This window comes from Montipora foliosa, chromosome 11 (genome assembly GCF_036669935.1).
Source record: "Montipora foliosa isolate CH-2021 chromosome 11, ASM3666993v2, whole genome shotgun sequence".
Lineage (NCBI taxonomy): Eukaryota > Metazoa > Cnidaria > Anthozoa > Scleractinia > Acroporidae > Montipora > Montipora foliosa.
In genome coordinates this window covers 15,727,903-15,742,902 of record NC_090879.1, presented here as the reverse complement: position 1 = coordinate 15,742,902, position 15,000 = coordinate 15,727,903, and the positions used below count along the sequence as shown (strand labels likewise).

The window sequence follows — 15,000 nt, the reverse complement described above, 5'->3', positions numbered from 1 at the left end:
GACTTAATAGCCGAATCACTCTGTACTATCTTTAATCATTCTATTGTTTCTGGAATTTTCCCTGATGAATGGAAACTTTCGAAAGTCATCCCCTTGTTCAAACAGGGTAATCGTTCAGATCTAAATAATTACCGCCCAATTTCAGTAATTCCAGTTGTAGCTAAAGTCTTTGAGAGAATTATTTATGATCAACTCTATAATTACCTTACTATACACAAACTCATTTCAAGACACCAATCGGGATTTCGACCTCTTCATTCCACTGTCACTGCCTTACTTGAAGCTACCGATAGCTGGGCTTACAACATTGACCAGGTTAATGTAAACGCAGTCGTTTTCTTGGATTTAAAGAAAGCCTTTGACACCGTCGATCACGATATTCTTTTGTCTAAACTTGCGAAATATGGTGTCAGTGGAACTTCATACAATTGGTTTAGATCATACTTGGACTGCCGCAAGCAACGATGTTTTATAAATGGTTCTCTCTCTGGGGACCATTTCCTTACTTGTGGTATACCTCAAGGTACAATTCTGGGTCCACTCCTTTTTCTAATATATATTAACGACTTACCTTACTGTCTATTAAATTCTGAACCTCGAATGTATGCTGACGACACACACATAACTTTTGCTAGTAATAACACCCAAAGTATTAACACTGTTTTAAATGAGGATCTTGCCAGAGTTGAAAAATGGCTAACTGTTAACAAGCTTACTCTTAACGCATCTAAAACTGAGTTTATGTTGATCGGATCGAGGCAAAGGCTAAGCACGTTTCACAACCCTCCGTCACTTATTATTGACGGTGCACCTATAACTCAAGTTACCTCTACGAAATCTCTAGGTGTTCATATTGATCAGACTTTATCTTGGAATGTTCATGTTGAGACTTTATGTAAGAAAATCGCGTCTGGTATTGGAGCGTTGAAGAGAGTGAGGTCTTTCGTTCCACATGAGACTCTCCGATCAATCTTCATGTCTTTAGTACAGCCTCACTTCGATTACTGCGATTCTGTCTGGGGATGTCGCGGCAAAACCCTAGCCAGTAAACTTACAAAACTTCAAAATCGTGCTGCGCGTATACTCACTTAATCGAACTATGATGCCAACGCTGATAACCTTATCCAAAAACTTGGATGGATAAAACTTGATTCTCAACGAACAATCCATAAGGCTGTGATGGTTTATAAGTCGCTTAATGGTCTTACTCCCGATTACCTTAGTTCTAAATTTGTTGACCGTAGTAGCGTCTCCAGTTACTCCTTAAGGGACACAGAGGGCAAACTAGCTATCCCACAGCCACACACAAACTATATGAAAAATAGCTTCAGCTACACTGGAGCAGTTCTTTGGAATAATTTACCAATCGAATTGAGGCAGGCTGACTACCTTAGAGTGTTCCGGGCTGGCTGCGAGCGTTTCTTTTCATCAAGTTAATCTACAATTCTATACACGGCACTCATGTAAAGCAGGTTTTTATTTTGTCATTTAATATTATAGTTATATTTATTGATTACTTAGAACAATTTTGAATAATGTAGCTGTAGTCGTTGTATAATTTGTAATAATTCTGGTAATTAATTAGGTTTTTATAGTTGCGACTGATGAGTTTACCGTGTCTAAATAAAGTTATCCTATCCTATCCTATCCTATCCTATCCTATTTTAATGTCTCATAGATGTGCTGCATTTTCTCAAGTCGTGTACAGGTACACGTTATTTAACGTCGGAAGTTCCTTTACTCTCTAGAGAGTACTCTCCCAGGAAGCCGACGGTGCGCTCATTTTTAATTTACCCCCCTCTTTCCATCAGTGCTCCGTTTTAAGGGTATTTGAAGCTACTTAGGCTACACTGAAAGGAAAGAAGTCGAAACAAGGATGCCAGATCCGGGAATCGAACTCAGGACCTTATGCACCAAGGCCGCGCACTAACCGACTGTGCCACCCTTGCTCCTCCTTATGTATTGTACATAAAGAATGTGAGTGATCCCTGTCTTGTGCAAGTTTATGTTCTAAGAAAAAATCTTCTTTCTTTCTTGAATATTTCTAATTCTGTCTATTATTTACTTCGAGTTCCGAGAGCATCTTTTGGCCTTTCCTACATTTCCTATAGACGATTTTCTTAATCAGCTTTTTGCCCCTTTAATTAAAGGTCGTCTCCGGTTTTCAACTCCTAGAAAGCACCAATGAAAACCATTTTTGTCTGAGTCTAAACACCTTATTCCAAAATGGCCGCCATTTAGATATTCTTTTGTTTTTATTGAAATTAGACCTGGATGCCTCGTTCAAGGCAAAATAATCTTTTGAATTTTCAGTTCAAGAACGAGGCATCCAGGGCTAATTTCAATAAAAACAAAAGAATATCTAAATGGCGGCCATTTTGGAATAAAGTCTATAAAATGTTACCTGCTATAACTTTTTAATTTAAAAAAATTGTTGCTTGTTTTCGGACAAAAATGCCAGTCCTTGAAAATCGTAATAAAAATAGCGATCTAGAATTTAAATGTTTTCTACATATACTGTGTAATTCCCTCACAGGGTCCCCCCCCTCCCCACCCCGCTCAGACGTTTCCTCTGTCCTTGTGTTGGCTCAGTTCGGATTCATTAAGAGCCGACCAATCGTACTGGTCTATTACATGCTCATAAACAGCTCCCTCGCCGCCACAAACCATTCAATGGACAAACAGAACCTCTTTCCATGTATCTTTCGCCAACCCATTTTTGAAAGTTATGTTCTTTAATTCTCATTCATTTGCAATCGGATTTATCTCTACCAAACTTAGGTCCTCATTCAGGCCGAGATCGCCCCCCGACACGCTTGTAGAGCCTGTAGTACGCGAGGGTGATGAAGGCGAGCATCGCTCTTCTGCCACACTTCTAGCCAGCGAGTTTCCTCGGTCAATCACTCTTTCCTTTTGAATCCAATCCTACGAAAAGAACGAAGAAAGAACTGCTATGTCACAAAACGCTAGGAAAACAGACTTGCTTTGTGAAATTTCAGACATAAACCAGAAATTTCATACCATAACTTCATCTTTGTACATTTTTAAGCTCAAATCCATCTTGGTTTTGGACCTTTTTCCAATATACTTAACCTGCTGAGATGAAAGGGCAAAGTGTGTCAAAACAAAACCAAACTCTTACGGTTGTGACGTCACAAGACTTTCACAGAGCACCCGGGACTTGAGGCGAAAAAAAAATTGATTCTAATATAAGAATTCCATGGATTATTTCATAAAGTACTCTATTCAGAAGCGGGACTATTGAGTTTTGGTCCCACAAGGGAAAACAGCGGTAACACCCAATTCAGTCTATGAGATATGTGAACGTCACTGTGATATGTGAACTGATTGATTGATTGTTGATTGAGCATCGGGCTGTCACGCGGGAGGTCGCGGGTCGCGGGTTCGTTAAAGAACCCACACAATATTTGAGAAGAGCAGAGGATAAAGTTCCCGGTGTTGTGGCTGTCCTGTCCTCTCCAGCAGAAGTGGCCGGCTTGGCGGTGGTGTGTCTAAAAAGGCTTGTGGTGTATGAGGCCACCTAAGCAGAAACAGCCACAAGTCAAAAAGGGACTTTGCCGAGTGCTGGGACATGTAGATGTAGATGTGCCTGTAAGTAAAACCTAATGTTTCCAAATAGACAGCAGGGGCTTACGAATCACCAGAAAGTCAAAGTGGCGTTTCGACTAAGGTGACTGAGTGGTATTCCCTACCGTTTGATTTGGCTCTAAATCCCTCACATAATCTTCACTGAGGTCAAGGAGCTCCTGATAGGAAACAGTTATCTCTTTCCGAATGTGCATGTCCTCTGTTGACGAACAAAAAGAAACTTTGAAGTCACTCTTCCGTACTGAAACCAATAATCTGCAGCAAAATATCCCGACGGTACACAACTTTACCTCTCTCGTCAGTGGGGTGTTCCTTGCGATACTCCATTCGGAAAAGGAATGCTTCAAGGATGAATGCGACGATAATTGTCATAACAACCTGAATGATAAACAAAAAGATGGCAGTCCAACGCACCAGTCTGCTTAAAGTTACCTCTGTTTCTAGTCCCAAGGCCTCTGAACTTCAGCGCGGCTAATCTATTTGAGGTCACGTGATGCGAAAGAAAAAGCGTTCGTCCTCCTGTAAGAGGAATTAACTCATAACTTAGGACCTTCGAAAAAGCTACCCAGGGGACTGGACAAAGAGCGCTTATTCCAACAGAGCGAGTATCGTAATGTAAGAAAATGACTCAATGCTCGTTTCGAGCAAATAAGTAGCTTCATTTCTTTTCGTTTTTGACACTGAATCAGGTTTAAATATGTCAGTCATTGCTATACTAAGATGGGTACGGTCAGGTCATATAGGGGCGAACCGGCAGGCTCTCGAGGGCAAATGAATTGAGCCAGGTTGTATTACCTAAAGCAATCCTTCTAAATATTGACAAAGTTTGGTATCAACTGGGTTCATATGCTGATGTTAACAAGATAGAAAGGTTTCGCTTATGACTCACCATTGTGACAATGTAAAACGACATGAAGAAGATTCTTGCCCAGTCTGACGTTTTGTAAACAATTCCTTCCTATCACGTGAAAAAAACAAAACGTGAAGACGAAGACAATCAAACAAACCAATCACAACACGAAGCAAAATTTACGTAGCCGGAAGAACTCGCGGGAAAATGCTTGCTTCTCATTGCAATCAATCAAACTCTAAGCGTAGTAATTCTGGTACATATGTACAAAACACATATTAAAGGAAAGGTAATTACAATTGAACCCACTGGGAACTCGGAAAAATCCGAGCCCCAGATGGGATTCTGGAGACTCTGTGGCCTGCAAGGTTAAAATGTGGGTATTTGACTCGAGCTGCATCACGCAGCCACAGAGTCAAATAGCGACAGACAAATAGCTCTAACCACTGAGCTACTGGAGACTCTTGCTCACCATAGAGTCTCCAGTAGTTCAGTGGTTAGAGCATCCGTACTAGATAAAGGAGTGTCGTGGGTTCGAATCTCATCTGGGGCTCGGATTTTTCCGAGTTCTCCAATGGGTTCAATTGCAATAATACCTTTCCTTTAATATGTGTTAACCATTATCTCACATTCGCTCAAATAAACAAAACGCGCTTTTAAGCCGTTTCCAAGCGCAGCAGGTGCGTTTGAAGAGAAAAACAAAGTCATGAAGTATTAATTACCATTATAATAAACCAATTGTTCACTACTGTCAGTTCAAACAGAGTCACTGTTAAAAATCAAAGGAAAAAAAAAACATTAAACGCTGGTAGACATATGTCATTAGTTACCTTAATAAAGGTTCAGCAATGAAAATTTGACACACTTGAACGTAATTTATCCTACCGTAAGAATGTAACAAATCATTGAAATTGTTCAAATAATAATATCCGCCCTCTTCGTATTCGTTTCCAAATGATGTATTTCTATGAAGGATTAGCAAAGAACAGGTAGTTAGTTAAAAAAGCAAGGTCGCTCGCTGACTCATACTCTGTGAAAAGCAAACTATACTCACGGACAACAATTTTTAAGTTCGAGTCCTGAGAAACACTCTATTCCAATAATTCCAAACGAGTAATACACCAAAAGGATCACCAAAGCCACTCTGGGAATGAAGACAAGAGAGAGTTGTATTTCAGAGTCTCCTTCTTTTCGCAAAATAGTTCCTTTGCTCCGCGCGGAGCACCATTTGTAAGAAAATATAGTAACTTATTTCCTGTGCGAGAAAATTTGGTTTTGGTCACCGTACGACAATACATTCACCCAACAATGTATACATGTACCAATGTGAAACCCGTGTTTTTTGGCGAGAACATCTTTGATATTAGACATCTATGCTATGGTTAATTGACACCTGTCAAAACAAGGTATCCGTTGTCTAGTATCACGTGACCATATCGTGGGCTCAAGTGTAGAGCTCATCGAGGTCAGATGTTTTTCTTAAGTTGATCGCTGACCAGGTCCTGGTTTTCGATTGGATCGCAGGCCCAAGCCAGGTTAACTTCTTGTAGTAATAAATAACACAGGAGCTTCGCTTGTAGGCTTGGCTAAATCTCTATATAAAACAAGTTCACTTGTCCTCTCGCCATTTTCCAAGCAACTCGGTTGTAATCCTTCCCACGGGCGCATTACACCGTTAAATGCATTTTAAAATTTGAAGCGTACAATATTGTACATAAGCTCAAGAAAGTACGCATTTTGATTGGTTCTCACCTCTGACCAATTAGATGGCAGACGCATAGCTGACGTCATCATCAAAACCTTTTGTATCTTAATTATATAAAACAAATAGATTCCATGTTGCCATGTGTCTGTTCAGAAATAAATCACAGAAGATGCCAAAACGTGGTACGAACATCAGTGACACACTCGGCTATCGCCTCGTGTACCTCTTCTTTTTTCTTACCATATTTTGACGAAGCACAAAAACATGATTTTAAGGACGGTGCCTACTAATTCAAAGGTATTTTTGCCCGGTTTATGATTATACAGGAAGTGTAGATCTTAACAAGTGTTATTGGAACCCAAAAAGAAAATTGGGGGTAACCACGCATTTTTCAAAGATAATTGATGAATAATATTTGTATGGCGTTCTTTCTCAATCAAATTGAAGCTTAATTATCTCTCAAAAATGCATGGTTGCCCCAATTTTCTTTTTGGATACCAAGAGTACTTACTAAGATCTACTTTCTCCGGATAGTTTAAAACCGCGCAAAAATATCACTGTATTGGTAAGCATCACCGATAGGAAACCCGAGTATCTTGAGAGGCGCAGAACGTATGCGCAATAACAATAGTAGGCACCGTCCTTAACTCATTTATTCCTCCAACGATTAAAACATTTGCGGGCGCAAATGCCGCGCGAGTTGCTCGAAGGTGAATTCACCTTTTTACGAATCCCATAATACAGTTTTTTTTAGGGGGGGGGGGGTGGGGAAGGAGGGGGTATTTGCATTGAAACAATGGATAGTCAGTTCACTGAAGCATGAAAAAGTCTCAGGGGTAAATAACTTGTATTGTATTTGTGTAAAGGACCCCCAAAACGCATTGCATTATGGGATGGTGAAAATAGTCAACAGCAAAGGAGATATTCGGAATTTGAGTAACCAATCAGAGCGCGCCTTGAACGCTATCCAATGTTTTAGCATATTACCTAAGCATTCGTGGTAGAACGACCCCTACGGTCTCAAATACGTCACGGTACCGCGCCTTCAACTTAAAAAGCCTGCAAAGGAAAACAGAGGCGTGAAAGGATTTGTCTGCCTTGAGAACTGGAAGAAGACACTAAGGAGTTGATGTATTCAAAGATGTGCTAATGATCCCCACGAAGTTGAAGGTCTTTGTGGGACCCTTTAAAAGATACTAAAACTACTTGCAGACGTCTTTAAGGAATTTCAAGCTATGTCAACTTTGGAAAAATACCAACGAAAAGGAGTAGGGAAAGGTCTTGGAAAAATCACTTAACGATAGTTCAAAATCTTAAGTAAGAAATTTGAGAAGCCTCAAGGATCTTGAGAAGATTTTCGAAAATCCTGAGGACATTTTCACCACGGAACAGTACAAAAGCTCTGAAAAAATCTGGAACAATTTAGACAAGTAGAATAAAGAGAATTGAAAAACTTACAGCAGAAGTCTGAAAGGCCTCAGACAAACAATGAAACTGAATGATGTTGGGCTAATTGATCCAATAAAACCAAAAAGAGTCACCATAAAATCAAACCTTAAAAAAGAAACAAAAAAAATTGCAAAGTTTTCAAGTGATCCTCTGTGGTATTCTTTGCGAAATGCAATAGTAGCTAAGAAAACAAGGCGCAGAACAATACTCACACGTTCCAACCAGATAGTAAATACTTTCTTAAACCCAGGCCAACAATTTTAAGGAAGGCTTCAGCTGAATAGACTGCAAAGAAACAAAAAAGAACATTGCAGAAAATGTAGACTTCAAAAATATGTTTTACAGAGTTGGTTCTGCAAACCCTTACAATTTCCTTTGCCTTCAGGGTTAAAAAAATATTTTCAAGTCTTTCTCAATGCTGTGTTGAGCAGTGAGTAATATAATGAACTGAACTAATAAAAAATTGTTGTTGGTGGTTTCAATCAAACACAAAATCACTTTAGTCTAGTCTCGATCTTGAATACCCAAGCGCGAGTGTTCTAGTTATATTGATGGGGAGACTGTAAATCAATTCGATGAAGACAGATGAAATTACATCGACTGTTGGTTTCTGATAAGAAGGAAACGACCGAAGTACCAGAAAAAAACTCTAATAGTGATAAGTATTAAATAATAAATTAATTGACCGCTGCTCCCCATCAGGGCTTTTCAGGGTAATGACACAACACGGCAAAACACCTCTTTTTAAGAATCCCCACTAATTTCAATTTTTACTGAAAAATTTAATAGTTTCTCAATTCTGGCAAACTAGTTTCTGTAACCGACATACGGAGGAAATACTCATGGGAATTTACAACCTCGTTCCCAGGGTCTACTCCGCTTTCAAAGCGGAGTAGACTCTGGGAACGAGGTTGGGGAATTTAGACAGTTAAATATTGTCACATTGTTGTAAATTTAAAAAATAATGATGACGCGTGGCGATTGATCATGCGCACAAATTAAAAAAACAGGTGTGACAAGTCGAAACTGGACTGACTCATCCATTTCTTTGGATGAGCGGCAAATCAAACTTGAAGTTGAGCTGGCTGGCAGAGTCTACTTTCCTCTTCCCGACTTATCTAGGAAGATCGAAAAAGACTGCTCGCAGGGTAACCAGAGGCAATTAAACCAGTTGGGTATTTACAAGAGCAGCCAAGACGTTGAGCCACGGACTGTCAGAAACATTGGCGGTCAGGACAAGCCTTGAACCTTGGATCTCAAGATGTCAAGGCAACCGACATAACCACTCGGCCACGCTACCTCAAGGAGCAGGCTAGAAAACCAACAAACTCAAAGTACATATCTAATCTGAGAATTCCACTGCTGCATCAACCCAACAAAAGGTAGTGCTCTTTGATAATCTGATAGAGTGGTTTTCAATTGAGTATCGAAAGTAATTAGATAATTACTTTGGTTTTGCATTAGAGCGCTTTTCAATTGAGTGTCGAAAGTAATTAGCGAATTGCTCTGCTCTTCACTCAGTGATTGGTTCAAATTTCTCGCGCCACTTTTTCAACCAATCAAAAGAGAAACCAAAACCAATCGCGGCTCGCGCGTGCACATTTTCCCGCGCTTTGTGTCGGCTACTTGCAATTACTTTGAGTTTTGATTGGTTTACCGGATTGTCTCCGTTCTTTTTGATTGGCCAAAGTAATTACTTCGGTTTTGGTTTTACGACACTCGATTGAAACTCGCTCTTCTTCACTCAGTGATTGGTTCAAAGTCCTCCTGCCCCTTTTTCAACCAATCAGAAGTGAAACCACAAAATATGTGTAAGGATATGACAGATAAAACAAGCCATCCAAACGTAAATACAACATAACCGATTTGAAGGAGTTTGTTTCTCCGGAAACTGAGGTGCTGCTTCAGTGGGCAGTGAGACGTCAGCTTACAAATCTTTATTATTATCACTTTGTCGGGCATTGTGGCACATTTTGTGGGCTAAAATGGAGAATTTGGCAGGCTAAAATGCACCGCTAAATAAACCAATCAAAAGTATGAAATTGTGCAATTGTACAATAATTAATTTCAACACTTAGAAATAAGTTTTATGGAACTTTCCTTTCATGTCTTACAATTTTTGAAAATTCAAATGGCAAGATTTTGTACTTTCTAGCCAGATTTGCTTGATGGTGTCATTCAACTTGTAAACACTCACACAATTGTAAATAGTAATTTATAAAATAATTAGGATAGTACCCACATTCTCATTGGTCAATAGCTGTGTTTAGATGAGAGCAAGGAAACACGGCTGTGACATCACACGAATTGTGATTGGTTATGTATTGTCAAACGCACATTTTGATTGGCTGGTAGGAAATATGAGTGTGTATCAAGAAAATCTCTTTCAATCAACAAGTAAAAAACCCAGCATTTTCCTTCATTTGTCGAATCATATATAGAGGACGTTTTCCGTGTTTTCATAGCCTCATCTAAACACTCGGAGGAGTTGGGAGAATTCTCGACAGTTATACAAACCCTCGACTCCATCTCGGGTTAGCGTAACTGTCTCGAATTCTCCCAACTCCCCCTCGTGTTTAGATGAGGCTATGGAAACACGGAAAACATCCTCTATTGCTTAATTAAATACTTTTTGTTCTTGGGCCTAAATATGTTATTAAACCCTTGCCAAATGGCACGGCCTAAAATGAGTCTGAGTCAGGCCCAAAACATATTTATGCCCACAAACATAAACTCAATTGTTTTATTAGCCTTTAGCAGCTCATTTGATACAAACCAAATTTTTACATTGATGCAACTTACTGGTGACAAAGGTAATGTGGTACCACCTAATTTCTTGCCTCTGAATGTAACGTTCATTTTGTGGTGTGTCTGCGAAATACAACAGATTCAACTTGTCATGCACCTCAACTTGCCTTCATTATTAAAATTAAATTTTGAAAAGCACTGACTCAGAGGTCACCTACTTGAAAACAAAATGACATCAACGATGACGGAAATTCCATTAAGAGCAATCACAACGTCTGAAGAGAAAATAATATTGGTGATACTAAAATTTATTGCTTGAAATTAAATATAAATGGTAATTGTTACAAAGTGCAGGTGTTTATGCTTTCCTTGGTAGAACATGTTTCTTTTTGTTTATTTGAAAATTTTGTTGTCTAAGGTTACAATAAACGTCTAGCAAGACTGTACATAAAAGGATTATGGGAATGTTTTTTTTCAAAGTTAGCAGTTCTACTCTACTATGAAATGTTCTAAACTGCATGGTTTTCCTGAAAATTGCTTTTAGAGTTGTGATGAGTATCTCAGCCTGAAAACCTGAATTTTGATGGCTGTAAAAAAGTCAGTGTCTGGATTCTGTAAGGAATAATTGGGCTTAGCCTAGTTTGATGCCTGCAACAAGAATGCTGAAAGGCCTGTGCAGAAAGATGGTTCAGTACTACCTCACATACATGTAAATTTCAATGTTTTGACTATTGAGTATACTTTGACTATTGATTATTCTCATTGATATAAAAGACAGTAATGGAGGATTAACAGAAAAACTCACAAATGCAGTACTCGAATTTTTTCCTTGTGACCAACCAACGTATTCCTGTTCAGAAGAAATGTATTAATTTTGTTACAAGCATGATATATATGACAAGTTGGGAAAGAATCACCAAACTCAATGTTAGTACAATTTTTACAAATAATATCATTGATGACTTAATTGATATGCATAATTATTGTCAACAAGCAAAAATATCAGAATTGAGTCAAGTTAATGGATTTTAAACCACAAAGGAAAGAACCTTTTTTGTCAGCTGCCAGTACTACTACTTTAATATTGAAACCACTGCAAAATTATGTTTACAATAGTTTCCAGAGTTCACAAGACCTTTGACTGTGTTGTACAAATATTTCCATGGCTTGAGACAAACGTACCACTGATTGTAGTGTTCTGTCACCTATCAAAAAAATTCCATCAAACAAGCACTTTACATGTAATGGGAGCAACCTTGGGGAGGTGGTATTAGTTCATACCTCACACCTAGGCCTAACCAGCCTCATTCCTGTTTCTAGAAAGCCCCAATAATGTTTCGGGCCCAAAAAGCCATTGTGAAACTCCCATCCAATAATTGTTAAAATTACAGAGATGGTCCTTAGACTGCTTTCAAGACAAACAAAAGCAAATTGACTGTGAAAATATTGATGACTTAAAACCTCTCTCATCTAAAGATACAGAAGAGATTGTTGATGACATGACTTTCAAGAAATGGGCTTCTAGGTTTGATTCATCATTTTAATTAAAGTGGTTCGAGTTAATTGCAATTGGTTCGCAACTGTCTTTGATCTGAGTCAATTTGATTCTTAGTGTTTTTAATTCATGCCTCACAACAATCAAATAAAGTTCACCAGCTTGTCAAGATTGGTTACTTTACTTAACATTTATTTAAGTCCCAGTCTAATGTAGCAGAGGAAACAAGTGCTCCTCTAATTATTATTGGGGAGACTGTAAATCAAATCAAATGAAATATAATGAACGTTACATCACATAAGATAATACTGATTCATGCAACTGTTGACTTTGATTATGATGAACTGATGAAGAAGAAGACAAAGACAGCAATGACGCAGATTGATGATAATGATGATGTTGATGATAGCTCATTTAAATAGTCTATGTCATATGTTCAGTTCAGAACATACTCTACACTAAAAAAATTCATTGATTACAGCCATACAGTATGTATGTTAGCCTAAGGTTAATTGGCCAGACTGTAAGTGGACAAAATTAAATAAAGTATTTATTTAGTTACACTACTGTCATCCATTCTACAACTCATACAGAATCTGATGCGTCAGTATGTATACAAAGCTAATGTTTAGTGGAGCTTTCATTATAGAAATGATAATATTATTCACATCAATTCCATTATCAAAACATGTTCTTGGCATTTTCATATTGAAGTACCTACTCTTTTCCACTTCATTTCACTTGTCTCAAAGAGATGATAAAATTCCTCTAAACTATATAAATAAATGAATAATAAAAATGTCAATGCTTAACACAAAACTGGGTGGCACGGTGGCCTCATGGTCAGTGTGCTTGACTCTGGATCGAGTGGTCTGGGTTCAGGTCCTGGCTGGGGACATTGTGTTGTGTTCTTGGACAAGACACTTTACACTCACGGTGCCTCTCTCCACCCAGATGTATAAATGGGTACTGACAAATCTAATGCTGGGGGTAACCCTGCGATGGACTGGCATCCCATCCAGGGGGGAGTAGAAATACTCCTTAAGTCACTTCATGCTACAGAAACCGGAGATAAGCACCGGCCTGATGGGCCTTCTAGGCTTGTGGCAGACTTTACCTTAACACAAAACGTTTAATCAAAGTAATGGCTAACTTTTGAAGACAAAAAATAAAAAATAAACATGATCCAAGGTCACAGTAAATATGACTTCCTAATACCGGTACTTTGACTTTGATTGGATCACATTGTGCTCACAAGAACTCACAATTTGGATAATATGACAGGCAATGAAGAATATAAAACAGTTCCATATAATTATTATACCAGTAATAGCGAAGACTAACCCTAACCTGACCCTAATTTTTGTTTAGGTAATCTAAGAGCCGATTAATAACATTCCCCACAGCTCAGGCAAGTCAGCCAGACACTTGTCTACATATGAATCTCTATAATAATGACCACAACCAACTTCATCTTCATCCCTTAACCCTCTTTAGGCATAATTTAGACTCAAATTTCTAAATCTAAGCATAATGAAGCTGATTTAATGTCACATGAATACAGGTGCTACATGTACAACTCAACAATGTAAGGTTACAAACTCAGATGGTTACAGTACTCCAAAAAACATATTACCTAAGTTGTCCAGTTTGGCTTGCATCCAATGTTTTGAACACAAGGTATTTCTCCAAACGTGCTATAAGAAATGAGGCAACCAACTAATTTATTAGCCTTTGAGATAGAGAGATCTTTGCAAGGCTTCAAATCCATGCCAATGTCATTACCAGTAGGTCATAAAATAATTATCATCCTCTTGTTTCAATAAGTACAGACAGCTGACGAGAAGCATCGGCTATTTAATTAACCAGTCCAAAACTTTGTGCCCTCCATTAACCCATTGACTCATGGAATTGAGACTCACCAGATTTTATTTCGTCTTATAATGCCAGATGATTTTACTCGTTAACTGGGGGTATTGTGTGGCTCCTGAGGGGTCAGTGGGTTAAGTGGTCAAAAACTAAATATGATCATTGACAAACTTTTAATTTCAGCGAACTTTTACAAAGGAATATAATTGCCTCAGACACCCCTACAGAAAGGTACCAGTAGGCCCCATGTTGATACAGTGGTTTACTATATTCAAACTAGCCGCCAAATGCGACTTTTTTTTTAACCCCTGATCATCATCAATAAATTATATTAATTAAAATATGATGAAAATAGGGGATTCAGAAAAAAACACATACAACTTGAGGATTTGAAGAAATTCATCAAACCAGCAAAATGCTGCCAAGAGATCCAATGAGGAGGCTACAAATTCAAGGAAAAAACGAAAAAGGCATGCATCATGTAATAATGAAAATGTTAATTAATATTTGGCAACAGCAACTATTATACAGCAAAGCTTTTGTTACACAGTCATTATTACCACAATAGCCATATGACCATTTGCAGATTCTACGAGGCAACACTTTCTCCTTTCGTAGTTATTTAAAGACCTTGAGTGTTACATGGAATTATTACACACAGTAGTTAATCAACTTTGCAGTTAATGTAAAGACAAATGGCAGTTATTAATTAATTATTAATCTTTCATATTACTTAATTAATATTGAATGAATAATTTCATTGATTTTATCTTACGCTTCTACTGCAGAGTTTCTCATATGCTTTTCTAACAGCATACCTTGATAGAAAAAAAAAAATAATCAGTTAATATTAATTAAGTTCCTTTAATTAATGTAAGCATTAATTTCACAAACTTACATCTTTAAACACCCTACCAGCAGAGCTTTTCTAGGATTCTGCAAAAATTGTGTTAAGTCTTTATTGAATATGTGCAAACTGTTACTAGCAGACAGTCTCAAACCCAGGCCAAGTCTGGATCGCACTCCTAGCCATATTGATTATTTTTCCTACTGAAGGATTCATTCCATTGTTACTATTTTTCACAATAGCATTTTTCTATTTATTATAAATTCAGCTTCCATCGCTTTGTATTCTGACAAACTGAGGATGGCAGAAGTTTCTGTCGAAACAAGTTTTATAAACTCAAAGGTTTCGTCGTTTTCTTAAAATTCTTTACTTGTCTGCTACTATCAAAACCATTTGGAAATTAAAATAAAGAGAAATAGAGTAACTTA

At 38.0% G+C, this 15,000-nt stretch overlaps 1 protein-coding gene across 3 annotated transcripts in view; it reads right to left on the bottom strand.

Annotated features, from left to right (window-relative positions):
• Window positions 1–1,458: 1,458 nt before the first annotated feature.
• LOC137975029 (two pore channel protein 1-like) overlaps window positions 1,459–15,000 on the bottom strand; it is a 35,926-nt gene continuing 22,384 nt past the window's right edge. For 2 of the 3 annotated variants that reach the window (XM_068822059.1, XM_068822061.1), the window contains exons 11-29: window positions 14,501–14,543; window positions 14,104–14,167; window positions 13,493–13,553; window positions 12,578–12,629; window positions 11,497–11,566; window positions 11,167–11,211; window positions 10,580–10,636; window positions 10,416–10,484; window positions 7,826–7,898; window positions 7,623–7,718; window positions 7,152–7,223; window positions 5,514–5,603; window positions 5,345–5,424; window positions 5,182–5,228; window positions 4,499–4,567; window positions 3,900–3,987; window positions 3,714–3,808; window positions 3,022–3,096; window positions 1,459–2,925 (exon numbers count right to left, since the gene is read on the bottom strand). In XM_068822059.1, coding sequence (XP_068678160.1) covers window positions 2,743–2,925; window positions 3,022–3,096; window positions 3,714–3,808; window positions 3,900–3,987; window positions 4,499–4,567; window positions 5,182–5,228; window positions 5,345–5,424; window positions 5,514–5,603; window positions 7,152–7,223; window positions 7,623–7,718; window positions 7,826–7,898; window positions 10,416–10,484; window positions 10,580–10,636; window positions 11,167–11,211; window positions 11,497–11,566; window positions 12,578–12,629; window positions 13,493–13,553; window positions 14,104–14,167; window positions 14,501–14,543 — 1,429 coding nt within the window. In that variant the 3' untranslated portion in view covers window positions 1,459–2,742. The remainder of the gene's footprint in view (window positions 2,926–3,021; window positions 3,097–3,713; window positions 3,809–3,899; window positions 3,988–4,498; window positions 4,568–5,181; window positions 5,229–5,344; window positions 5,425–5,513; window positions 5,604–7,151; window positions 7,224–7,622; window positions 7,719–7,825; window positions 7,899–10,415; window positions 10,485–10,579; window positions 10,637–11,166; window positions 11,212–11,496; window positions 11,567–12,577; window positions 12,630–13,492; window positions 13,554–14,103; window positions 14,168–14,500; window positions 14,544–15,000) is intronic. The other variant, XM_068822060.1, reaches the window with a different exon arrangement.